The 24630-nt window shown below is 36.0% G+C and overlaps 3 protein-coding genes across 5 annotated transcripts; 2 read left to right on the top strand and 1 right to left on the bottom strand.

The window, feature by feature from the left end:
• The first annotated feature begins 3462 nt into the window (after positions 1-3462).
• stk3 (serine/threonine kinase 3) lies at positions 3463-8510 on the top strand. Its single transcript, XM_084130675.1, has 11 exons — positions 3463-3656; positions 3948-4028; positions 4109-4237; positions 4326-4440; positions 4530-4694; positions 5289-5456; positions 5540-5677; positions 5811-5936; positions 6020-6215; positions 6301-6473; positions 6940-8510. The coding sequence occupies exons 1-11, from the start codon at positions 3634-3636 to the stop codon at positions 7096-7098; spliced, it is 1473 nt and encodes a 490-aa protein (XP_083986801.1). The 5' UTR covers positions 3463-3633; the 3' UTR covers positions 7099-8510.
• Positions 8511-9121: 611 nt separating this feature from the next.
• rida (reactive intermediate imine deaminase A) lies at positions 9122-14854 on the top strand. Of its 2 annotated transcripts, none has more exons than XM_084131076.1 (6): positions 9122-9309; positions 11175-11280; positions 11518-11572; positions 11660-11728; positions 13796-13851; positions 14391-14854. In XM_084131076.1, the coding sequence occupies exons 1-6, from the start codon at positions 9245-9247 to the stop codon at positions 14448-14450; spliced, it is 411 nt and encodes a 136-aa protein (XP_083987202.1). In that variant the 5' UTR covers positions 9122-9244; the 3' UTR covers positions 14451-14854. The 2 variants fall into 2 exon arrangements, with proteins under 2 accessions (XP_083987202.1, XP_083987201.1); XM_084131075.1 differs by lacking the exon at positions 9122-9309 and adding an exon at positions 9487-9644.
• Positions 14688-23477, bottom strand: LOC311093572 (uncharacterized protein). Of its 2 annotated transcripts, XM_084131071.1 has the most exons (5): positions 23232-23477; positions 19936-20178; positions 16076-16126; positions 15423-15473; positions 14688-15319 (listed from the first exon to the last, which is right to left on the bottom strand). In XM_084131071.1, exons 1-5 carry the CDS (start codon positions 23308-23310, stop codon positions 15300-15302), a joined length of 444 nt encoding a protein of 147 aa, XP_083987197.1. In that variant the 5' UTR covers positions 23311-23477; the 3' UTR covers positions 14688-15299. The 2 variants fall into 2 exon arrangements, with proteins under 2 accessions (XP_083987197.1, XP_083987198.1); XM_084131072.1 differs by lacking the exon at positions 16076-16126 and having other exon boundaries at positions 15173-15319; positions 23232-23458.
• Between the last annotated feature and the right edge of the window lie 1153 nt (positions 23478-24630).

The following is a 24630-nucleotide window of genomic DNA, read 5'->3' on the forward strand; positions in this document are numbered from 1 at the left end:
TCTGCTTTACATTTTGGACAGATTGGGGAAACAGAGGGATAAAAAGAGTGTAGTTTAGTGCAGGAATAATGGAGTCTATGGATTACTTTAAATTGGATGAGTTGATGTCGAGAGTTTATCGAGCAGCAGTGGATGGCAGAAAGGCAAGTATCCCAGTCATCGACACTGATTGTAATACCAAGATCTTTCTCCCAGGCTTCCTTTAGGTGTCGAGTAGGAGCAGGCTCATAAGCTGTAAAAATGTTGATAAAACGAGAGACAAGTCTCCTCGAGTCAGGGGCCTGATTTAGTAGAGTGTACAAATCTGTGGAGACAGGGAGTGACTCAAAGTTTGTTATGTTTTTGCGTGTGTAATCCCTAATCTGGAGGAAACGGAAGAAATGTGAAGGTGGGAGTGCATATTTTTCCTTCAGTTGCGTGAAGGTAGCGAAAGCTTTTTCAATGTAAAGGTCTGCTAAAGTGGCAAGACCTTTGTTCTTCCAGATCACAAAAGTGTTATCACTTAAAGAGGGGGGGAAAGTGGGGTTGTGGCATATAGGGGTGTAAGCTGAAAAATCGGGTAGATTGTATGTTTTTTTTATTTGTTGCCAAATTCTTAGGGAGCTGGCGACTATGAACCTATAACCAGCGATAGCTGTCGGAAGTTTATTTGTTGAAAAGAGAAGAGCGGGAAGAGAGCCTTCGGGAACGTCCTGTTCAATTGCAAGCCATGCAGGGGTAGAATCTGTAACATTACCTGGGTGTGCATTTTGCCAATACGTCAAGGCTCTACAATTTGCGGCCCAGTAGTAGTGCTGGAAATTAGGCAGGCTAAGGCCTCCTGTCGATTTGGGTTTGGTGATGTGTTTTTTAGAAATGCGGTGTACCTTAAATCCCCAAATGAAAGAAAAGATTATGGAGTTCAAAAGCTTAAAAAATGTTTTCGGTATGAATATAGGTAAAGATTGGAAAAGATAGAGGAACCTGGGGAGAGCCATCATTTTAATTGCACTCACGCGCCCTATCATAGATAAGGGTAACAGCCTCCAGGTTTCAATATTAGATTTAAGTTTTTCTAACATATTTAAATAGTTCAATTTATAAATTTGTTTGGGGTCTTTGGGGATAATCAATCCTAAATATTTTATTTTGTCTGTGACAATATGGAAGGGCAAGCTGTTAACAAAATTTGGGCTCAAGTTATTTTTGAGAGATAAGAATTCGCTTTTGTCCCAATTTATAGTGTAGCCAGACAGGTCACCAAATTTATTAATAAGTTCGAGTAAAGGAGGAACCGATTCTTCAGGATGGGAGAGGAACAGGACTACATCGTCCGCGTAAAGCGAAATACGGTGGTCCACTTTGCCTAGGATTAAAGGAGCAATGGAGGGGTGATTCCTTATATTGGTGGCGAGAGGTTCCATTGCCAGTGCAAAAAGTAGTGTGAACGTAAATAGTTGAGAAAGAAATCACATGAGTACAGTATATCCAAACAAACAACTAACAAACAACAAAAGACAAAGAGAAAATCACTTACTGCTCTTCTGAATAACTTTTTTTTTTTACTTTAATAAGGATAAATCTATGTTTAAATACAGTGAAAACTATGCAGTGATTATTTTACATTTGATTACTTTATTAAAGTTATGTACCTAAAAACTTAGGCTACTGTTAGACCTACCTGAAAAACTAACCTGAAAAGCAAACTTATTTAATTTGATTCTTTGTTCTGTTGTATTTGTTTGTGCTATTACTGACTGTTTATTGGTCTTTAATAATGTTTTAAATTGAGGCTAGTAGTTTTAGCTATGGTAATAGAGAATTGTGAATTTTCACTGGTATCTAAAATTTAGTTGTCATTACTGCCTGTTTTTGCAAAAACAGTTTCATGGCTAGTAAAAAAATATATTTATGGCCGTTAAATTTTCTCATTGGTGTGGCAAAAAATTAGTTTTAGGCCCAGCCCATGATTCCACAACAGCAGTTCAAGACTAGTATGACATGCTGATAATCAGCATTTTGGAACAAACATGAATGTGATATTGCTTTTACAACAGTTCAATAACTGTCCTTAAAAATGGTCATTACTCTCAACTCGATTCTGTTGTGAACAACTCAACTTGTATCAACTCAGCTTGATACTCGATTCTGGTTTGTGAACAAGCGGACTGGCAGAGTAAAAAACGACTCATGCAGTGTTGTACTCTGAAACATGGTTCCGCCAAACAGACTAGAGAACAGGAACTAACTAACTGAACACCAATATCCCCCGGTTTCACAGACAAGGCTTAAGCCTAGTCCCTGACTAAAAATGCATGTTTGAGCTGTTTTACTTGCACTGACATATCTCAAAATATGTCAGTGTCATTGTTTTGTCTCAAGCAGTAATTGCTTGAGTAAATGCTCACCAGTAATTTTTTTTTTCTAAGGCACGTTTATAAAAGCGACTTAAAGGGATAGTTCACCCAAAAATGAAAATTCTATCATCGTTTACTCACCCTCAAGTTGTTCCAAACCTGTAAGAGTTTCTTTGTTCTGCTGAACACAAAGGAAGATATTTGGAAGAATGTTTGTAACCAAACAGATCTCGGTCCCCATTGACTACCATAGTATATATTTTTTCCTACTATGGAAGTCAATGGGGACCGAGATCTGTTTGGTTACAAACATTCTTCCAAATATCTTCCTTTGTGTTCAGCAGAACAAAGAAACTCATACAGGTTTGGAACAACTTGAGGGTGAGTAAATGATGACAGAATTTTCAATTTTGGGTGAACTATCCCTTTAAATGTCCTAATTGAACTAAAGTCTAATCCTGGCTTAATCTGAACCCTGTCTGTGAAACCAGGCCTATATTTTTTAATCTGCATACATCAGCCTTATTTCTCCCCATAGGAACATGCGAGGAGGAAACTCATGTTTTTATCTCTCAGTGGGGGCTTTAAAATAACATTAAATAGCTAAAAATGACACAAATGAAATCAACTATAACTGTAACTCTCACCCCGGTTTCACAGACAAGGTTTAAGACTAGTCCCAGACTAAAATGCATGTTTGAGCTGTTTTAACTGAAAGCAACTTTCAGTGATCATAAAATATGTCAGTTGCCATTGTTTTGTCTCAAGATGCACACCAGTAATGGTTTTTCTAAGGCAAGTACTATATAAAATCTCCTTAAATGCCCTAATTGAACTAAATCCTGGCTTAATCTAAACCCTGTCTTTGAAACCGGGCCTCAAACTGGCTTTTAAATCAATTCCTGCAATAATATCAACGTAAATGTAAGTTATGTACTGAAACACTGTAAGTGAATGTCTCCATCATTTCAGCGTTGCTAAGCGAAATACTTAGTAGTATATACATAAAAAATATTGTTATTATTTTATAAAGAGTGGATACTTACGGTATTATATTTTATCAAGTTCGCGGGACTTTTACTTTGAAGTGCTGTTTATCATGGAAAATCCCACACGTCATCTCGCTTCACATCGTCGTCGTTGTTAGCGGCGGCGGTACGTTACGGAAAGACAGATAGCAGCAGTGCTTCCTGAAAGTCCAAACAAAACATGCGTTATTGCTGTTTTCTTTAGGTTTTGAACAAACAAACTGTTTGAAATTAGTCGGAAAATACCCATTCATTTCAATAACAAGAATATGGAGCATCCGGTGCCCAAAAAGTAAGTGAAATGGCCAGCTCGGCTAACAAGTTATCAACCAAGCTAATATTTACAGGCCTCATCTCACCAACCAAACTGAAACTTTAGATCATTGAACGAACTAGAATAGATTGTGTGGTTGATATCTTGATGTTTGTTGTTATATCTACAAAATTAACGCTTGAATGTATTCTGAGCTACAGTTGTTATGTTAATTAGTATATCTAAGTTTGTGTTACATTATAACTGCGAGTGTCTGAACCCATGACATTTAATGCATTACTTAAAGTACGATTGTCTTGTTCATGACAGTAAGCTGAAGAAACTCAGTGAAGACAGTCTTACCAAGCAGCCAGAGGAAGTATTTGATGTCCTTGAAAAACTTGGAGAAGGGTGTGTACCACTCTTATACTTAAGTGATATTGAATACATTTTGTATGAAATATTCACGTAATGAATTATTTTTGGTTCAGATCATATGGCAGTGTTTTTAAAGCCATTCACAAGGAATCAGGCCAGGTGGTGGCCATTAAACAGGTTCCTGTCGAATCAGACCTACAGGAAATCATCAAAGAGATCTCCATAATGCAGCAATGTGACAGGTAAAGTAGCTCATGAAGTAGCAATTTATTAATATATTGTTATTGGGCTTAAGTAATTCCCAATTTCTCTATCCTTGTATTTTAACAGTCCTTATGTGGTGAAGTACTATGGCAGCTATTTCAAGAACACAGATCTGTGGATTGTGATGGAGTACTGCGGCGCTGGATCTGTGTCTGATATCATCAGACTGCGCAACAAAACGGTAAAATATGAAAATATTATAACTATAAATACACTATACAGATTCATCCCATGCTTAATAACACTGTTTTTATTTTTTCTCATGACAAGCTCACTGAGGATGAAATCGCTACTGTCCTCAAATCCACCTTGAAAGGTCTGGAATATCTCCATTTCATGAGGAAAATCCACAGGGACATCAAAGCTGGGAATATTCTGCTCAACACAGAAGGCCATGCCAAACTAGCTGATTTTGGAGTGGCTGGACAACTTACCGTGAGTATTATCTGCTTTAATGTAGAAAAATTGCATAAATTATTTGTTAAAAGTTTGGACGTTACTGATTATCTATTATTTTTTAGAATAATAGTAAAGTCATCGAAAATATAGAAGAACCAGCGTTTTTCTTGTTTGTTTGTCCGTTTGTACGTTGATGTTATTGTATTTGCTTTATTGGTCCAGTTTCTCTCTAAATTAGTTCCTGTAAAGATTACATACCAGACTGTATCTCTGCTGTAACATGGTCCCATATTAGCAGAAAATTAATATAAATAGGATGAACATTAAATGTATTTAATAAAAATGTAATTCAGTTTAAATTCAGATTTAGTAGTTTTAGCTTCTTCAAAAAAAGCCAAATCATCCTTAAAAAAAGTTGGTTTTGAAAAAAAGAGATTTACATAAAACAAAAATATGACAAAACTATTTATGTTTGACTAAAAAACTAATTTAAAGCATTTAAGGATAATCATTCAGATCAAACGTTTTTCTCTCATCTATGTTCTTCTAATATATTTTTCAGTCCAAACTGGTGGTGTAACATGTTGCATGAATTAATGTAATCATGTCTATTTATACTGACCACAATAGGACACAATGGCAAAGAGGAACACAGTTATCGGGACACCCTTCTGGATGGCACCAGAGGTGATCCAGGAGATCGGATACAACTGTGTGGCTGATATCTGGTCTCTCGGCATCACGTCTATTGAAATGGCTGAAGGAAAGCCTCCTTATGCAGACATTCATCCAATGAGAGTGAGTGGAACACACTGAGAAGTCTTTGACTTGAAATTTTGACAAGAAACTGGATGGTGACTCTTGTTCTTTTGTGTCATCAGGCTATTTTTATGATTCCCACGAACCCTCCACCCACGTTCCGCAAGCCAGAGCTGTGGAGTGACGAATTCACAGATTTTGTGAAGAAATGTCTGGTGAAGAACCCAGAGCAGAGAGCGACGGCCACTCAACTGCTGCAGGTGTGGGAAGAGCCTTGTATTGCTAACTAATAATTCCTGTTTATGATTCTTAAAGTTACTAGTTTTTTTTTTTTTTTTCATGAAGTAGTGTTTATAAACATCTAATATACTTTGTATTTTGTCTGTTTGGCAGCATCCCTTTATAACCAGTGCTAAGCCAGTGATCCTCCTGCGGGAGCTGATCACAGAAGCCATGGAGATGAAGATCAAGAGACAGCAGGAGCAGCAGAGAGAGCTGGAGGAGGATGATGAGAACTCTGTGAGTTGCATATCAGTTGTTCAGTTTACGATTAGCTCAGCATTTGTGTTTTAGCTGATGTCATATGTGACTGCATTCTACAGGAGGAGGAAGTAGATTCCAACACCATGATGAAGTCGAGTTCGGAGAGCGACGGCACCATGCGGGCCACGGGCACCATGAGCGACGGGGTTCAGACCATGATCGCGCACGATGGCACCATGCTGGAGTCCGACCTGGGCACCATGGTCATTAACAGCGATGATGACGAAGAAGAGGAAGATCTCGGCTCGATGAGGAGTAAGCCTTTATGTCTTTATCTTTTAACTATCATTTTTGTGGCTCTTTGAGAAATATATAATCTGATGTTTTATCCTCTAAATAGGAAATCCTACATCTCAGCAAATTCAGCGTCCATCCTTCATGGACTACTTCGACAAGCAGGACTCAAATAAAGCTCAAGAGGGTTATAACCACAACCAGCAGGACCCGTGTTTAATTTCCAAGACCGCTTTCCCTGATAATTGGAAAGTTCCGCAAGATGGAGATTTTGATTTTGTAAGTGCTTTGATTGGTTAGTTTTGTGTTAGAGCTGCATGATTAATTGATAAAGTTCGCGATCTCAGTTCAAACACCCATGCAATCTTATTTCTAAATGACAACGATACGGCTATGTCTATTAAACCTTTGACAAGTACGATTGCAGCAGAACTTTCAAATCTGCGTTGGCGTTGCCACTGACCCAGAGAGAGCAGTTGTCATGTATAGGTATGAAACTTACAGTAGCGATCAAAATAGAATAAATCACTTTTCGAAATTAACTTGACGCTTTAAATATTGTATCATTACACCTGACCTGTAGGTGGTAAACGACGCTATTTAGTTTAGTTGTCTATTCAGATTTGTGATCTCTATTTTAAACAAAAATGAAAAAAATTGTGATCCTCAATTTATCCAGAATCGCGCAGCTCTATTTGTATGCATGAAGCTGATTAAACTGAATTTGTTTTTTCTGTCTGTGTAGCTGAAAAACCTTGATTTCGAGGAGCTCCAGATGCGTCTCACTGCTCTGGACCCCATGATGGAGCGAGAGATTGAAGAACTGCGGCAGCGCTACACGGCTAAAAGGCAACCCATTCTCGACGCCATGGATGCGAAGAAACGCAGACAGCAGAACTTCTAACCGACTTCACAGATGCTGAAGCTTCAAAGCTGGCTGGCCAGATCTTATGTTCCCTCCTGTGTTCAATCTTTGTACTGATGCATCTTATTCTAAACTCCTGCTGTTTCTACATTTGAAGAAGGTCCCAGTGGATGTATAAAACAAAACATCAAGATATAATACTCCATCAAGAAATTCTTTTTTTTTTGTTCTTTAGAATTCAAAGGTCACGTTAAAATATTATGAGTTCATCCTAAATAGAGATGATTGAGTCTCACCCTCACAATATTATGAAGTTTATGCTTTTTATTCTCTAATTTCCAAAAACTATTTCAGCCATCTCTACATCTGTGGTTAATACTTTCCTAATACTGTAAGTGAAGCCAAGGCAAAAATAACTGTGATAATGTAACGTTTTGTGGCTGAATTTATAAGAAATGCTGGTTGAACAAAGTAATTTTTAGGTGTGAATGGATTATTAAACCAAAGACAATCAAAAGCAGACAATGCCTTAGAGTGCTTGTTAACCCTCTTTTTGAAGTTTGCATCACCAAGCTTTAGGTTAGTATTCTGCTAATATGGACCATGTTACAGTAGGGATCTTTTTCCTGGAATTAATTTAGAGAGAAACGGGACCATTACTGTAGCTATGCTTCCCATTCCATCAAATTTCCTCTTCAGCACAAAGTAAGGTTTGAAACATCTGTCCACAGCTTTGTAAATATGCATGGCTTATTTATGCTGAATGTCACTTTCTCAGTTTCTGAATGTTTTCTTTGAATGTCGTCTTCCGTATGTTTTCTTCACTGCCACTGGCTCTTTGATAAAGTGTGGCAAATGTTTGTGTGAGGAAGTGAGAACTACTTTTACTGTGCCCCATTTTAAAGTTCTTGCTTTATCTCAGGGGTTGCTCGGCTTCGAACTCTGTCTTCTGGTCTTTTTCAAAGATTTCAATGCAGTGATTTTGTGTTTCTCATTATGGGAATGGTACAATCATTACTAGGCCTATTGAGTCTCTCCATACCTACCATAAGCAATACGGCAACTCAAGGACAGTAATGTAACAATGCCAGTAATGTGAATGGCCTAAAATGTTGTTGAATCTTTTAAGAGAAGGATGAATAGTTTTTAAATGACTCGAACAATGTTGATTCCCTGATTGTGGACTGACAATGTCTATGAATCTGAGCTGGTTTGAAGTATAGTCAGTTAATAATTTTTTTTCTTAATTTCTTTCTTTAAAAAATAGTTAGGGGTGTTACCAATCCCTTACATTTCCTGCAGTTGTGAGTTATATCATTTTGTTTTATACTCTGACATTTACATAGGCACGTCTTTACTGAACACTCTAATTTATTTTGCATTATTCATATTGTATGTTATTTTTTGCACCCTGCATAGAGTTTTTGAATAAAGGTCTGTTACTTGCCTCATTAATTCACATGTGGACTTCTTTAACAATATATTTTAGCTATTAAATATACAGAGAAACCTGGACACAAAAGGGAAATTAAAATTGTGATTGTTTCTAGAAAATCAATAAAAAATGTAGTCAAGTAAAATCTATTTGTAATTTTTTCTCAGCTTTAACATTTGATCAGATTCGTAAATTGTTCTTTTTGAAGCAAATGTCTATGTATCTATCAAATTATTACATTTGCTTGTGTAGTAGTTCAAAACAACTTAACAGTTTGAAGATAAAAAAGCATAATACTTTGATTTTAACTATGAACACTAAAAATTCCAAGTAATTAAGCGAATTTAATTCGGGCATTAAAACTATCCACTCCACTGCCTTTCGTGAAGATGAATTTATCCACTGGTTATACGAATTACCGTAATCACTCTATTACACAGACTCTGATTTAACATGAACTTCTTGCCAACATCTATATTTAGCCCATGCATAAATATCCGAAACAGATTGTTTTAACGTGTATATTCTGTCTTCCAATTCTTTCCTTTAAATCTTAAATAATTATATTTCCGAAATGTAAATGAATAGGGCTGCAACTAAACTAAAGCGAGCGTCTATATGTGGGTTGTTACGGTAGGAATCGCTGACGCCTACTGGAAGTGATTCTCCACAAACCTGCTTGCTTTTACACTCATTCATCAGCTCAACTGGAAGTTAACTTGTGATCCACGGGTCTCTCAGTGTTCAAATATGTCTGCGGTTATTAGGAAGATCATTCACACTGCAGCAGCTCCGGCCGCGATCGGGCCCTACAGGTGAGCAGTCAGATGGTTATGTTCCTCAATAATAAACGCACAGGTGACATGCTCTAGCATATGGATAAGTGTGTTTTACCCATAGACTGTAAAAAAAAAGTTGTACCTAAAGCACCGACAGTTATGCATTAACAGTCTGTCTAGAACAACACAAGGCCTGACATAAGTTGCAGTGCAATATTTGTTCGGGGCGTGTCTTTAGACAGCGCACTCTGCAACTTTGTGCTTTAGATTTTTGTGCGAATTTTCATAAACTGTTGAGACGACGAGATGTCTTCTGTTCAAAGAAAATTCCCATATACAGCTAAAGCCCCTGTTAGACAGGGCATATACAGGTAAGATTCTTGTCAACAAACTTTAATGTTAGAACACATTTAGATTCCAAACTTTTTTAAATTGTAGGCTATAATTGGGATTGTATTATGCATGCATTATAATATGATTTTGGAAGTGCTCCATACTACAACTGTTTTATCATTTTTAACACGGGGGCTTTAACCCCCAATATAAAAAGTTTCTCTGTAGCACTACATTTTTGTAACTTTAATTCAATATTTGCAAATAAAAGATTTTTTTAAAATAAAATATATTTTGCATATAATAACTTGAATGCCATTACAATGGGGGTGTTTGCGTTTCGACCAATAGACAGTAAGAGGAGGTGTCAAGTTCAAGTTCATTGATTTGACCAGAGGTCAACCTGGTATTTTTCTTAAGAGTTTGGCATTTCTGCCACATTATATATATGTCTCGCCAAGGCTGCACTTATTTGATCAAAAATACAGTAAAAACAGTAATATTGTTTTCTGTTTTCATTTATTTTCATTTTCTATTTTAATATATTGTCAATATATATTATAAATGCATGATCACAGAAATCATTCTAATATGCTGATTTGGTGCTAAATTATTAATAATGGTTCTTTTAATGTTGAAAACTGCTTAATATTTTTTTGTTGAAACCGTGATAAAAATCTTTTTCCAGGATTAATAAAAAGTTCAAAGGACTTTGTTCAATTTAATGCATCCTTGCTGAGTAAAATTACTTGGTTATTAGTTTTTTTTTAGTTTTTATCTTACTTACCCCAAGATTTTGAATAGTTTACACAAAAATATTAAACAGCACAACTGTTTTCAACATTGGTAATAATAAGAAATCTTTCCTGAGAACCAAATCAGCATATTAAAATGATGTCTGAAGGATCATGTGACACTGAAGACTGGAGTAATGATGCTGAAAATTCAGCACATGAATAAATAAAATTTTAAATTATATTAAAATAGAAATCAGTTAATTTAAAATGTTATAATATTTTACTGTATTTTTGCTCAAATAAATGCAGCGTTGGTGAGCAGAAGAGACTTCTATTGAAAACATTAAGAAATCTTATTTATTCCAAACTTCTGACAATATCATTTAAACCAGCATGAATCAAGAGATTTGATGTGTGCGGTGACCAACGATCTTCAGTTTCCTTGCAGTTGTGCAAACCACACTTATGTAAAAAGAACCAGCATTAACTCCATTATATAACTTTCTGAACTAGTCTTGTATTAGACACATGTTAACTTGGACTGTGATCTCAAGCTGAACTTATATGTGATCTTGGTGTTCTACAATGCTACAGTGTGATATCTTATCGATCTATATAATATCCAGTTTATAATTAATAATAAATATAAAACTGTTAAATATAACTGTTAAAATAAGATCTGCCTTAACAAGGCAAGTAAACTTGATTGGTTATTACTGCAGTGTACTGGTTATACCAGCAGAAGGCAGATGAGGACAACATTAATGAGAGTAAACATCCCTTTTCCTTCACTGTTAATTCACATTTTAAATGATGTTCTTCTATATTCAGCCAGGCTGTTTTGGTGGACCGCACAATGTACATCTCAGGACAGCTGGGAATGGACGTAGCATCAGGACAGTTGGTGGCAGGAGGAGTGCAGGCTCAGGCCAAACAGGTGACAAAACGCAGCACCCGTAGATCGTTTTTACATTTAGATGAACATAGTTTGGAATAAATGAATCATTCACAATAACACGTATTAGAACTTAAGTAAATAAAGAGTCCATTTTGATTTCATGCTGACTTTAATACACAAAGTAACATGTTTTATTACACAAAGTAGTAATTTTCACTAAAATGGGACACATGGTCTTAGCGCACGTTTCAGTGTTTTTTCCTTACAACTTTTTAGGCACTCATTAACATGGGGGAGATTCTGAAAGCTGCTGGATGTGGATATGAAAATGGTACGTCATCGAGCATCACCTACATGTCAGTTCTTTCATGCAAGTTTTCAGGCATTTTAAAGTCTGCTTTTTTCTGTTTTTTTGCAGTTGTCAAGGCCACTGTATTGTTGGCAGACATTAATGACTTCAATAACGTCAATGATGTTTACAAGCAGTGTGAGTATATGAATGAGAGTCACGATGGCATAATTCACCACAGAGAGTCCCTAAACATACAACCACAAGTTTCCCTTAGTTTTAGTGGTCTTGGTAATTATAGAAAACCTTTTGGGAATGATATTAATGTATAATGTGTTAATTCTAAAAGTGTAGCAAAAAATGACTATCAGTGTGTCCTTAAAAAAGTCTTAAAATATCTTAAATCCCTTAATGTAAAAATAACAGGGTTTCTGCGGCTACTTCACCCATACAGAATTGAAGGCCTTAAAAAGGTTTTAAATCAGAGACAAAATACTTAAAAGGCTAGTTTACCCAAAAATGAAAATAATCCCATAATTTACTCCGCATCAAGCCATCCCTTGTGTATATGACTTTCTTCTTTCAGCCAAATACAATCAGAGTTATATTAAAAAATATCCTGGCTCTTCCAAGCTTTATAATGGGAGTGAATAGAGCCTCTTTTTTAAGCTCCAAAAAGTGCATCTGTCCATCATAAAAGTAATCCATACGGCTCCAGTGGGTTAATAAAGGCCTTCTGAAGCGATTAAATTTAATTAAATTAAAAAGTAAAGGTTATCTGTTGTAAGTTGTATTGTCAAACTTCTTAAGTGTTGCTCATTGTGTTTCTTCCTAAACATTTACATTTAGAGAACATACTGACATATTGGTTTCCCATTCATTTATTCCTGAAATTTTCTTTACTTGGTCTTAAAAAAGTCTTAAATTTACCTTGATAAAACCTGCAAAAACCCTGAATAAGGCCTTAATCAGCATTAAAATGTCTTAAATCCAATATTTAAAAGTCTTAAAACTGCAACCACCAAACTGACACAGCAGTAAAGACTTCGATTTCATTATCACTCTTTGTTTTTTGAAATCGTAAAGCCGGTCTAATGCATAAAACTTAATTAAAAAAGAAGAATGATACTCCTCATATACTACTATTTGTATCCCCATATAAAAATGTATTTGTATTATTATTATTATTATTATTATACATTTTCAGTCCAATATTTATATTACATAATAGACTTTCTTTTTAATTCTTCTTTAAAAAAAACTTTAAAATGTCCATTGTTCATTTGTACTGTATATCTCTTTTGAGAGGGTGATTTTGTTTGTTCGCATTGAAGCCGATGGAAATGATGTGCAGGTCTTAAAATTGTTTGGTAAAGGTCTTGAAAATGGTATTAAAAAGCATTATATTGGAAGTGTTGATACCTGAAACCAGCAGATACACTAGGTGTCATATGTTGTGAAATTAAAACCAAGCATGACTTTTGTCAACATACCTTCCCTAAAAAACCTTCACTTCCAATCCTGCTTTCTGGCGGTATGGATTAAGCAAGTTATTGATTATTCAGATGTTACACAATGATGTGTCTGTGCAGCCCTGGGTATTTCCTCTTTAATACAATGCTGATGGGTAATCCTATCCTGTCTGCGTGTAAAGAGATACAGTGCAATTCTGTGAAACGAAAGCCTCCTCTCTACGAGGACAACCCATCATCCCTGCCTCCTACCTCACAGAACTTTCCATGATGTGACATGCAAACCTAGAGTGAACAAATACTCAGATTCATGTAACTTATGATGCAATGACTAATACATATAAACACAGGGATAAAGGCCTGGAATGATAACTATAGCGATTAGCATCCACACCAGCGGACGATATCGCTCTGTTTATTATAAGCGCGTGCTCCAGTTTTGTCGTCTGCCACTTTAAATGCGTGAGCTCTTTAAAGCAGGATGGATTCTGATTGGCTGTGAATCTTTTGTCATTCATCAGCTGAAAAAAAAAATCACTGAAAGTGATTCTAGTGATCTCTTTTTTCTGTGCCATTATTGTTGTAGTTGTGGTGTGAACTCTTTTACATTTAGAATTTTACATTTTTCATGTCACAAGAACTGCAATAGTCAACCATGTAAGATGAAGGTGCTTATAGATAGGATATAGCTTATAGACAACAAGGTGTCAAATTTAACCTTACTGGCGGTTTTGTCATCAGTAAAGAACCTAGAGTTTCCCATAGTCTGACTTTCTTTTTTCATTTCTCTTAGTTTTCAAGAGCCATTTCCCAGCTAGAGCTGCCTATCAAGTAGCCGCGCTGCCCAGAGTAAGTATTAAGCGCAGGTTAGTAAGTGGTGTTTGCTTAGGCAACCAGATAACTACACACTACCGTTCAAAGGTTTGGGCTCAGTAAGATTTTTTACTTGTAAATATTATATTTTGTCATGTAACCCATCCAACACTGTTTGAGCTATGGATATGAATGATACCTCAAATCATATGACTTCTAGAGGAGAGGTGCACTATTCCTTTTTTAAGTGATCAACTTAGGATAAAAATGGAGAAAATCCCATAAACTTGCATTGAAGGAGGGACCTGCGACATATATTATGGTAGAAACCAGAATATCATTAAGACTTAACGTGAGCTCTTTTTACTTGAGCCAGTAAGCAACCACATAGCAACACCCTGGCAACCACCCTTGCATCGTTTCAGTGACTTTTGCATGGCCACCACTCAAATTTTCTTCTGAAAATGTACAAATCTAGTTGATTACATATCATTATAATCTATTAAGATACAAATATTGCAATACAATATATTATTTTTATTCATATCTCATTTTAATTTGACTTTGTTTTACAGGGGGGGCTTGTTGAGATTGAGGCAATCGCTGTGTTGGGACCCATCACAGACGCCTCCTGACTATATGACCCCAGCATGCATCACAAATTGTAAATATAGTTTTATGGAGACTGCATCCAAGATTACAAAATACAAAGGAAATCTCCAATAAAAGCATTCCTTTTCACGGGCAATATCTTCTGTTGCCTTCTTGCTAATATTATCATGATATTGAAATTTTACTATTACTTTGTGAATTTACTATTGATCTTTCATCATTAAATTCACTTAATCTATAATAGCAACCATTCAAAACCCAGTTCAAGTTAAACTTTATTTTTAAACTTTTAAACTCTACAAATCTGTCATTATCACACCACAAAAACCATTTCCTCCATTTGCAAAGTTCAGTTCAATCTGTTGTGTTTGTTGCAGGAAAACATTTGCATGTAATAAATAAAACAAATAAAGGCCTATTTTTCAAATCTTTTTTTCCATTGTCACTGTAAATGTATATAACATGCATGGATTTTACTGATCACTGTAACAGTTTAGTTGATTAAAATGCATAATATAATTATATAAATATATCACATTTACTTTCACAATTTTCATATTTTATTTGGCTTTTTCGCATCTTTATCCAGGGGTAAAGCCACTAAGAAGAGGCACCAATATAAAATATTAATGACATATTGAAATCTCTAACTAACGCCAGTAATTATTATTTACCTTGTGTTCCTATTCTGTGAATATAAAGACAGGCACTGAGTCTTTGAAGACCAGTTGGTCTATTTCTTGGCAACGAACAACCAATAATAATAATAAATAAACTAATGTTCTATTGTATTCTTAAACCATTCATGTGAAATCCTGATTTTATTGTGGTTGAATCTGGATTCTGTAGTAACTGTGTCAATTGTTGCACACTTAACTATCTTCACCAGAGGCTGAAAGAGATGAAGTGGTAAGGGAAATCAATCAGATAAGACATTTATCCTCAAGAGATACTGACATTTTTAGGTCTGTATTGAATTATATTACCCTACTTACCAGGTGCTTCCTCTGGTGGGGAGGAATCTGCCTGGTCCTCAGTTGTGTTTTCTGTGGAAATGTAGATTTATCTAATTAATTCATTGATTTAGGGTTAAAAACTCACATGATAAATAAAACAATATTAAAATAAACTGAAATTGTTCTACATGTTATAAATTTAGCAGTCTTCTGAGACCATTCGGCGATTGTTTCTTTTCAGGACTTGTCCTGTGTGTTTATCTTCTCTGGTTTCTCATGTTGGACTTACTAAAACATTTTTTATTATTTGTTGCTGCATTCTGGTATGTATTCTGTTCTGTGGTTAGTCATTATGAATTATGTCAATGTCAACGTTTTTCCACATTGCAGCCAAGATATTTGCATCGGTGGATAAATTGTCATTCACATTTGAAATTCAGATAATGAGGCATGTTGTGGCCCTCACCACCATTAGGATTTGGCCAAAATAACAATGGTTAAAGATGAAAAGAATGCATACATTTTTTATTCAATTATTTATTGCACAGGTTTTCAAACCCCTGAGACTTAAAAAATGGGTCGCCAGGATGTATATATATACACACATTTTCCTAAATCATCTTGGCGACCCATTCTTTAAGTCTCAGGTTTGAAATCCTCTGCAATATATATATTTATATTACCCTACTTACCAGGTGCTTTCTCTGGTGGGGAGGAATCTGCCTGGTCCTCAGTTGTGTTTTCTGTGGAAATATAGATTTATTTAATTAATTCATTGATATAGTCTTAAAAACTCACATAAGGCCTGGTCCCGCCTTTCACTGTCGTCACTCCTTCTTTTATCCTTCCGGAAAGAGTTGCACCTATTGACCGGCCAGTGACCAGAATCAGCCGATTTTCCACATGCTCGGCCCAGACCCAGGGGCGGACTTTACCATTAGGCAAAGGTCGGCAATTGCCTTGGGCCCCGAGCTACCTTGGGGCCCCCAAAATGCCCTATTAACTTATGCTTTTTTTTTTGCTTTTTTTTTCAAATTATAGATTTCTAAAACTCCATTTGTGAAAAATGGCATCAAATCATTAGTGTCGCAGACAGGAGGGGGCCCCCCGCCTCACTACATTGGACTATTCCATTATCTCACTTACTGCGCATCTGCGAAAGTGACAAGGCTGTGCCAAAAAACTGACGGAAAAAAAGAAGTGATTGACAGACAGAGTGTACAGAGTACAGTAGTAGACAGAGTAAAAAGGAAGCGAAGCTACCCAAGCGGTGCTGAAAAAAGGAGGAAGCGGGAGGAAAGCAAAAAGTCCGTAAAGGTGCGCGGCGCGAAAGATAAACAACACGTAGTAACAGGAGGACTGGGAAATACACAAACAGAGCAAGACGAGTCTAAACGCGAAAATTTTAAGTTTCGAAGTTACCAAAGCGGCTCAAATAAAAGAAAAAAGTGAAAAGAAGCTGATAAGTATTTGGGAACGCTGCCAAAGATGACAAACTTTTTTACGGCTACTGTTGGGGATACAGATCAGGAACAACAACGTCCAACGCACAGAAAAATCGTGAAGCAAAGAGGACACGGAGATCGACAGACAAAACTGAGCAGTTTACTTATGAATCATGATATTTAAAAATATTCTGTCAATTCTATTACGAATTGTGTTTTAATGTGACGTGACAGATTCCTATAGCGGCACGTGAACTGATCATCTCTAGCTAATTGCAAATAAACACGAATTAACAATGTTGAAAGATACAGTATAACTTACCGAAATGTATATTCCTCATTCATAATATCGATCAATAAGTGTTTTTCAACCGCGGAAAGAGGTAAAACAGCTGGAGAACAATCGTCACATAACATTTACCTCAGGAAAGCCATTTAATTGGCTAGAAAAAAAAGAGCTATGGAGAGTATTTGGCTAAATATGTGTACTATATTACTTATTTTAACCTTAAATTATACCAGCTGATATGGCTTTTTTTTCTTGAGAAAAAGTAACGCCTATCTTGTGAAACGTTACCTAATATTTATCCAAATGAGTCAATATTGAATCAAATCACAAGAATTGAATCGAAATGGTGAAATTTGTCAAGCAAAAAAAAACAAAACAAAAAAAACAACATAGCTTACCAGATATTGTACCATGTAAACATTGTACCATGTTTCTGTTTAGGAGTAAAGAAGTGTATGCAGGGTTTAAAGGGGACGTTTTTTTCTCCTCTCTAACCTTTACTTCCCCGTAGATTAGCTTTATCTGCCTATCCACCATTCAATCGGTACATATTTTTTTCATTCTCTTTTAAAGTTTGGATGGGGAGGGGCCCATAGCCTACCTACCTTCGCCTTGGGCCCCCGATTTGCTAAATCCGCCACTGCCCAGACCGGTAATCATCCGGTCAGTCTCATGTCTTTCCGATTCCAAGCCGGTCCGTTTTGTTGCCAGCGGCACAGGCAATAATGTCAGCTGCGCGTTCTCGCTCTCATCTCTCCGACCACTCACTCGTCTCATTCGCTCCGGTTAAATAGTGCTTATATTGCACATAATTTTACTAATTTCCGCAGGTTTCGCGCGCACACCACTGATCTATATAAGTGACGCGCACATAAAGCCGCCTCTCAAACAGTTTGTGAGTCACAAGTACCAAAATGAGTGGCTTACTGCGCTAAACGGTCAAATACACACAAAATTATGTCAAAATACCAGTCTTGCCGAGTATTCAGTTAAACGCAGTCAGTAAATAAGTTGAAAAATGCATGTATAACGCATGTTGTGTAACAGTATTTTGGATCCGTGCATAAGCTCAATCTCGCTGCTCTTGACTGAATAACTTTTGTCATTTTAATTGTAAGCATTAATCTGTATTTGATTTTTACAATGAATATTATCCAGTGTTATTTTACATTTGGTTACTTTAATTTCTGTAGTATTTCTTACCTGAACCTACTGTAACTTACTGAAAAACTTAAAGCTGTGTTCATTTCATATCTCTCTTTATTCTTTTGCATTTATTTGTGCTGTTGTTTGCAATTAGTTTATTTGTTCTTATTTTATTACAGACTTTTTACTTGAGTTATTTTTATGAAAATAACATTTTGCATTGAAGAAAAGTAGATTTTTGTTTGTATATGCTGTCAATTATAGTTCTTAGAAAGAAAATCGGAATCGGCAGGTCACTTACACAAAAAAATCGGAAATCGGAATAGGCCAAGAAAATTGCAATCAGTGCATCTCTACTTCCGGAGCTCCTCCGTGGGACTCGAGACCGGCGTGGGGCGCAGGTGTCGCTCATTAGCATTCGCTCCACCGCCCTCGCTCCGCTCCCGCAGCTCTCGGCCTCACCCTGTTTCACACCACTATATGATTGCGTCCAAAAACGTAGGCAGTGACTTGTTGCCTCGCTGCCCTATCAGGCAATAACTTTACAGGCAGCGTCTGGGCACAAAGGTTCCTCACGAAACTGATTTTGGACAGACTTCTGAGGCAGCGTAACGGTTTAATGATCTACAGCAAAATAGAGCGAGCTTACTAAGTAAATATTTTAATGACTACAACAGTAATTTCTCACTAGAAATTACATCATAAGTGGAAAACGTTTATCAAAAATGTACATTTACACACAAACTGACCACCAGCCACAACTTTCAGACACCATCTTTAATTTTCGCGCTTAACTGACACAGAATGGAAAGCACAGGATTGTGGGATATCAAAGGCAGCAAAGGATAGATCTATGCTGCCTTCAAAAATCGATCAAATGAAGGTATCTCAGGAGACAGGAATGCATTCAGACGTGCCTTGATGCCTTTCGACCTTGGAATGCGTCCTTCGAAGGCAGCATTTATCAGTTTTCAGACACAGCCTATATATTTGTTAGGCTTGACTTAATTGCATGTAAATGGTTGTATATATGCTACTATATGGGTCGCGTCAATTTAAAAAAGAAAAAAGGTTGCTCATAAAAAAGTTTGAAACCCACTGATTTACTGCATATTCACATAATCACAAAATGAAACCTGTCAGTCTAACTGAAACCTGGCTTTAGTTGCCAAAATCCTATCTTTTCTTTCTCAAGGTTTAGTTCTCCTATCCTTTGTTAGACCAGCAGATGGAAGAACATTTGTATGATAGAAACCCTCAGTTCGGTAACCAGGGCTGGAATGTGAAACTAAGCAGGGCAGTGTTGTACTCATTGATCATGGAACAGTTAGTAGGACACTTGTCAGGTAACTAGAGCTTAACAAACACACTATTACCAATTTAAACCACTGCCATCACCTTTCACTTGAAGTGTAAAGTTAAGTATGAATGTGTGAAATTGTTATTTCAGGAAGTCTTCATTACTAAAAGAGAACGTGCAAGGTGTTTTGCATCTAGAGATACGTCCTTGGTAACTAGCAAAACCATTTGCATACACAAACACAGAACACGAGGTATAATGTATCTTGATCTTGAGAAGAATTAGTTTAAGGACCAGTTTTTTGAGGACACTTCACTCACTGAAAATGGCAGAAAAGTGACTTTAGTCTTATTGTCTATTGTTGAAACGTACCACTTGGTGCTGGTTCTTCATTAGTTTCAGCTGTTATGGAGGGGTTGGATTCAGCAGGTTCAGACATGATGGCCTCAGCAGCAGGTGCTTCTGGTTCACTGTGAGCTACTGCAGCTGTAGAGCTCTGGATTTCCTCTGAGTGAACAGGAGCTGCACTGGATGTCTGTGGAGATTCCTCGGCATGGGTTTGGTCTGGAATTGTCTCACTGTCTGCTGCAGGACCACCATTTTCATTACTTGTCCCTTAGAGATCAAAACAAATATTTTAACCAAGTTTAAAAGCATAATAAAAAAATTACTTGAAATAAAATAAACATTAACTGAAGAATAAAATGAAAGACCTTAACTTGTTTTAATTCATCTAGTTGCCGAGTAGGTTTGGGAATCGAAAATCAATTCCAATTCTGGTATCGGATACTTAAGGTCAGGAATCGGATACTTGTTATTTTGATTCTGCTTATCGAATCCTGTGAGCGCATTTTAATCTTGTTTTAAACCATTCAAGCGCAAGAAGACATGAAAAGAACAATTCATTAATTGGTACTCACGCTGTTTTCTGTGCTGGGAACATCCAGAGCGCACGCACAGAAAGCTGCCTCTCAAATAGTGCACGAATACTGAATTGAGTTCTCTTTTGAGTCGCCTTGCGCTTGAATGGACAAATACACACAATTAAGTCAAAATATCCTCATAAACACAGTCGGTTATGTTTTAAGTGAACATAAACAGTTGAGAAAGAAACCGCATGTGTAACAGTATATTGGATCCATGCATTTGGTCTTAAAAAGACAGCAGCCTAATAAACCTGCTGCCGTCTGTGCCATTGTTGATAATCAAAGAGCAAAAGAAAAAAAATACCTTAAAATTCAAACAATACCCAACCCTATTGCCAAGGCAACATTTGTAATTTTCTTTTAGTTTAATTTGAAGTACTCAAATAACTAAAACTAAATAAAACTTACAACTTTATAAAAACTACATAGACATAAAAAACTAATATATATTTTTTTTAAAACCACAAAATTAACAAAATTCCTAAAACTTTAAAATTAAAATAAAAGCAAAATATAAAACATCTAATTCAAAATATTAACAAAAGCCATAATAGTATACCAATGATACTAAAATCACACTGATTTTTCATTTAAAAAAAAAAATCTAAAATAATATTAAAAGTGGTTTTAAAAAAATATAAGTGGTTTAAAAAGAAAAAATAGAAGTGTTTTTTCACTATTGTTTCCCTCATATTATCGATCACATACAGTATGTTTAGGCATATTAAATGGGGTACAACTAGGCCTGCATAGAATCTGTGAGCACAAAATTCCATTGAAAACTCCACAAAATTCCACCGATTCAAACAGCCGTCATTCACGTGTGTGTTCATTCACATTCCTTATTTAATTGCATTTAAGTGTCACTGAACAGAATTACAAAAATAATTGTTTTCAGACAGGTTACCGCAAACTCGCATCACACATCTCAATTTCAATATTTAAAAAATGACACACCTCAATTTAAATTTATTTTGAAAATGCGTTCATCTTCCAATCTGAGTTCAGTATACTCAGCTGCACATTTTACTATATTTAAATAATTTCCACAGAATTCACATTTTATTAACAGAAATATGAAAAATATTTGTTATGTCATTTCTCCCTTCTCATCTTGTGTGTATCAAGTGTCGATAAGGTACAAGACAACTCTTTATAAGCCTACTTTAAATTCAACAGTTACCCCCAAACTAAAGCTTGGTATAGTCTATTATTGAAGCTGTCACTGTTAATAATTAAATGAAAATGAAAGAAACACATTGACATCCTGGTTAAATAATGAAAAGTAATATAACAACAGGTGCTGAAGAAAATGGATGCATTAAAACAGGCAAACTAGCAAAGGTTTATGACATAAGCCATCTGTGATCTAAAGTACACAACATTTACATGAAACCTTCTTCTCAGATCCGGGATGAGCCCACTTTGTTTAATCCATTAGCAGAGTGACATGCATCACCACACATGAAGGAGCACCTGAGGTGTGGAGGACCTCCTCTGATCACCACAATGTTTTTCCTCAAATTCCAAGAAATCACCATAGAAACACTGTGATGTTTCAAGAAACAAACACAACAACAAAACAAAATACAAATTTCCCTAATTTGTTTGACAAATTTAATTCAGTACAACTAAATTCAAAATTCTATTCAAATGCAGTTGTTATTTGTATAGCACTTTTTTAAACACGTATCAGTTGGTGAATGCTCATGAGATTGCAATCAATCATCATACATTTTTGTTAAAAGGCATGTAAAACATGTAAAGGAAAGAGTTTGAGTAACCGTAACCGTTTATTTTAAGCATTTCACCATTTATAATCACATTTCTGGTACTGAAGTGTGAAATTTTGTTCCTCTAGCAGCTCAATGCAACACCAAAGTTATGTTTGCGATTAGGTAAAAACACTATAAATAAAAACATCTGTCAGATGCTAAATATAAAATGTTGCTGCAATTAGTTATAACAACTTAAAATTTCTTGAGATAAATTAAATATCCAACCCAACTAAACTAGTTAACTAAACTTAATATTTTAAGTCAAGCACGAATACATACTTTTTTAAGTTGAAACAACACATTATTTCTTATTCTAATGTTGAAATTTATTTAAATAATTTTTTTGCAGTGTACGGGATCATAAAAATGGAATGCATGATAGTTATAAAAATAACTACAGTACATCACAGTGTTCCTAATGTTAATAATTTAAAGCCAGTTATCAAATTGCTATTTGGAATTTTCACCTTAACCATAAAAACATATATATATTTTATTTTTTTGTAACTTTCAGTTAAAGTCTAATGGTTCAGGATCTGGGCATAGCGTTTAACCTTAGGTTCCTCTATGGGGACTTTCAATGTAATGAATACTGTAAGTTTCTCTATGAGAGACGCTGGAGTCAAGTAGATCTAAACTGCATGTCGGACTGATGACAGCATTCTGGATAGGGATCTTGGGTGCCTTACACAAAGGTTGAGGGTTCAATTTCAAGTTAGGTTGACCCAGGGTCCGAAAAGTAACTAATGCCAAATTTACACTGCAAAGGCAAAAGCACTTCTGAAGTGGCATTTCAATTGAAGAGTGCAATCTTCCTCTCACTTTATGATCAACAACGCATTTTAGCATGATCAAATAGACTAAATACCAGAAATTCTTCCTTCTCATCATGAAACACCTTGCAAATCAACAATATTTGACAAAATATAGCTCAAATGTGAATTTTTGGGCTGTATAGTCTTACCTGATGTGCTCCCATCATGTTTGGTGTTGGGTCGTGTTGTGTCTTGAGCTGTGGTCTGAGTGCTGGAAGTGCATCCCATCGTGTCTTCCTCTGACAGGACAGGAGTGAGTAAAGTCAGGCACTTTGGTGAGTGTTGTAGTGCCCAGCGGCGCGCGTCGACTTCAAGTGGAGAAAGACTGCGCTAATTTAAAGCGCACTCGATAGAGACAGCAGTCATTCCCTAACCATGTAACACATTGGGTGAGTGTGTGGGAACGACAGTCATATGCAAACCAGCCCTTATTCTCGGTAACAGGTCACACGGTTCAATGTAAAACAGCAGTGAACTCCTGTCTTCTCTGATTAAAATAAGTATTTTTGTTAAGAAATTATATGTGACACTTTATGTTTTAACCTGAGTTCTAACAACCAAAATAACGATTTAAATCCGATTACATGCGTTTAATGAGAAAGAAAATGTACTCTAACTTAAAATATGACATCACTCACATAGTCCCTTTCTAATGATTTTAGCGACATCTACAGGTGACTTCTGGAGTAGCACTGGCTAACCCAAACTGAATGTCATAAAACTGTAACTTGACGCTCTACAATAAATACTCCTACCGTCCATATCTAAATCTACAACTATGGTGGATAATGTCAGTGTACAGAGAATATCATAATGTCCTTGTAAAACTCACCGCTAGTATTTTTGGTTATATTAGGTCCTTGGCGATGGTTCTTTTAAGACTAGAAAAGGTCTTGGTTTTAAATTATATACTTAAAGTTCAATTAAGTAAAAAAAAAAAGAAAAAAAAATTAAAGGTCAGAATTCATTTTCCCAGGGCCCTATCAACTTTATGAACTCCTAACCCTAACCGTAGGTGGTAAAAGAGACACACAATGAATTAAAGTTAATAGCTTTTCCACAATCTGAGGTGAATACTAATGTGCAGTTTCATGCACATACAAAACACCACCATCATAATGTGACATAAGGTGAAACAAAACCCTAAAACTAACAAGAAACAATTATTTAAAATACCATTGTCACACAACTGTTGCAATTAAAACAGTAAATAAAATAGCAGGATCTAATCGCTTGCAGTTCTTTTATTCTTTTTATCTTCAGAAATATATGGCGTTAACTGACAAAGGCTGAAACAAAGGGCTGTATAGGCTACACAGGGAACACTAGGGACCGATCGAGATAATTAACAAGACACAGGTGTAACACATGAGGGCAAATCAAACACAATGGCAACAGATGAACAAGAACACAGTGCAAACTGAGGTACAACAGCAATGTACTAAAACCGTAAACGTTTTTCCTTTGCATTTTTTCGCATACAGACGGCAACGTTGTCAAAACGATCCCGTTCACACTGATCTGTGAAAATGACTAAAAACACTGTAG

Source organism: Abramis brama (genome assembly GCF_963993115.1).
Source record: "Abramis brama genome assembly, chromosome: 12".
In the NCBI taxonomy this organism is placed as follows: Eukaryota; Metazoa; Chordata; class Actinopteri; order Cypriniformes; family Leuciscidae; genus Abramis; species Abramis brama.

Excerpts from the sequence above, each read along its gene's own strand:
- stk3 (XM_084130675.1), top strand. The coding sequence starts at position 3,634 with ATGGAGCATCCGGTGCCCAAAAA. Across the intron at positions 4,441-4,529 it reads TCAGACTGCGCAACAAAACG|CTCACTGAGGATGAAATCGC; the intron begins GTAAAATATGAA and ends TCTCATGACAAG. Across the intron at positions 5,457-5,539 it reads CAGACATTCATCCAATGAGA|GCTATTTTTATGATTCCCAC; the intron begins GTGAGTGGAACA and ends TTGTGTCATCAG.
- LOC311093572 (XM_084131071.1), bottom strand. The coding sequence starts at position 23,310 with ATGGGATGCACTTCCAGCACTCAGACCACAGCTCAAGACACAACACGA. Across the intron at positions 15,474-16,075 it reads CCCACCAGAGAAAGCACCTG|AAAACACAACTGAGGACCAG; the intron begins GTAAGTAGGGTA and ends ACATTTCCACAG. Across the intron at positions 15,320-15,422 it reads CCCACCAGAGGAAGCACCTG|CCTCTGGTGAAGATAGTTAA; the intron begins GTAAGTAGGGTA and ends CATCTCTTTCAG.
- rida (XM_084131076.1), top strand. The coding sequence starts at position 9,245 with ATGTCTGCGGTTATTAGGAAGATCATTCACACTGCAGCAGCTCCGGCC. Across the intron at positions 9,310-11,174 it reads GCCGCGATCGGGCCCTACAG|CCAGGCTGTTTTGGTGGACC; the intron begins GTGAGCAGTCAG and ends TTCTATATTCAG. Across the intron at positions 11,281-11,517 it reads TGCAGGCTCAGGCCAAACAG|GCACTCATTAACATGGGGGA; the intron begins GTGACAAAACGC and ends ACAACTTTTTAG.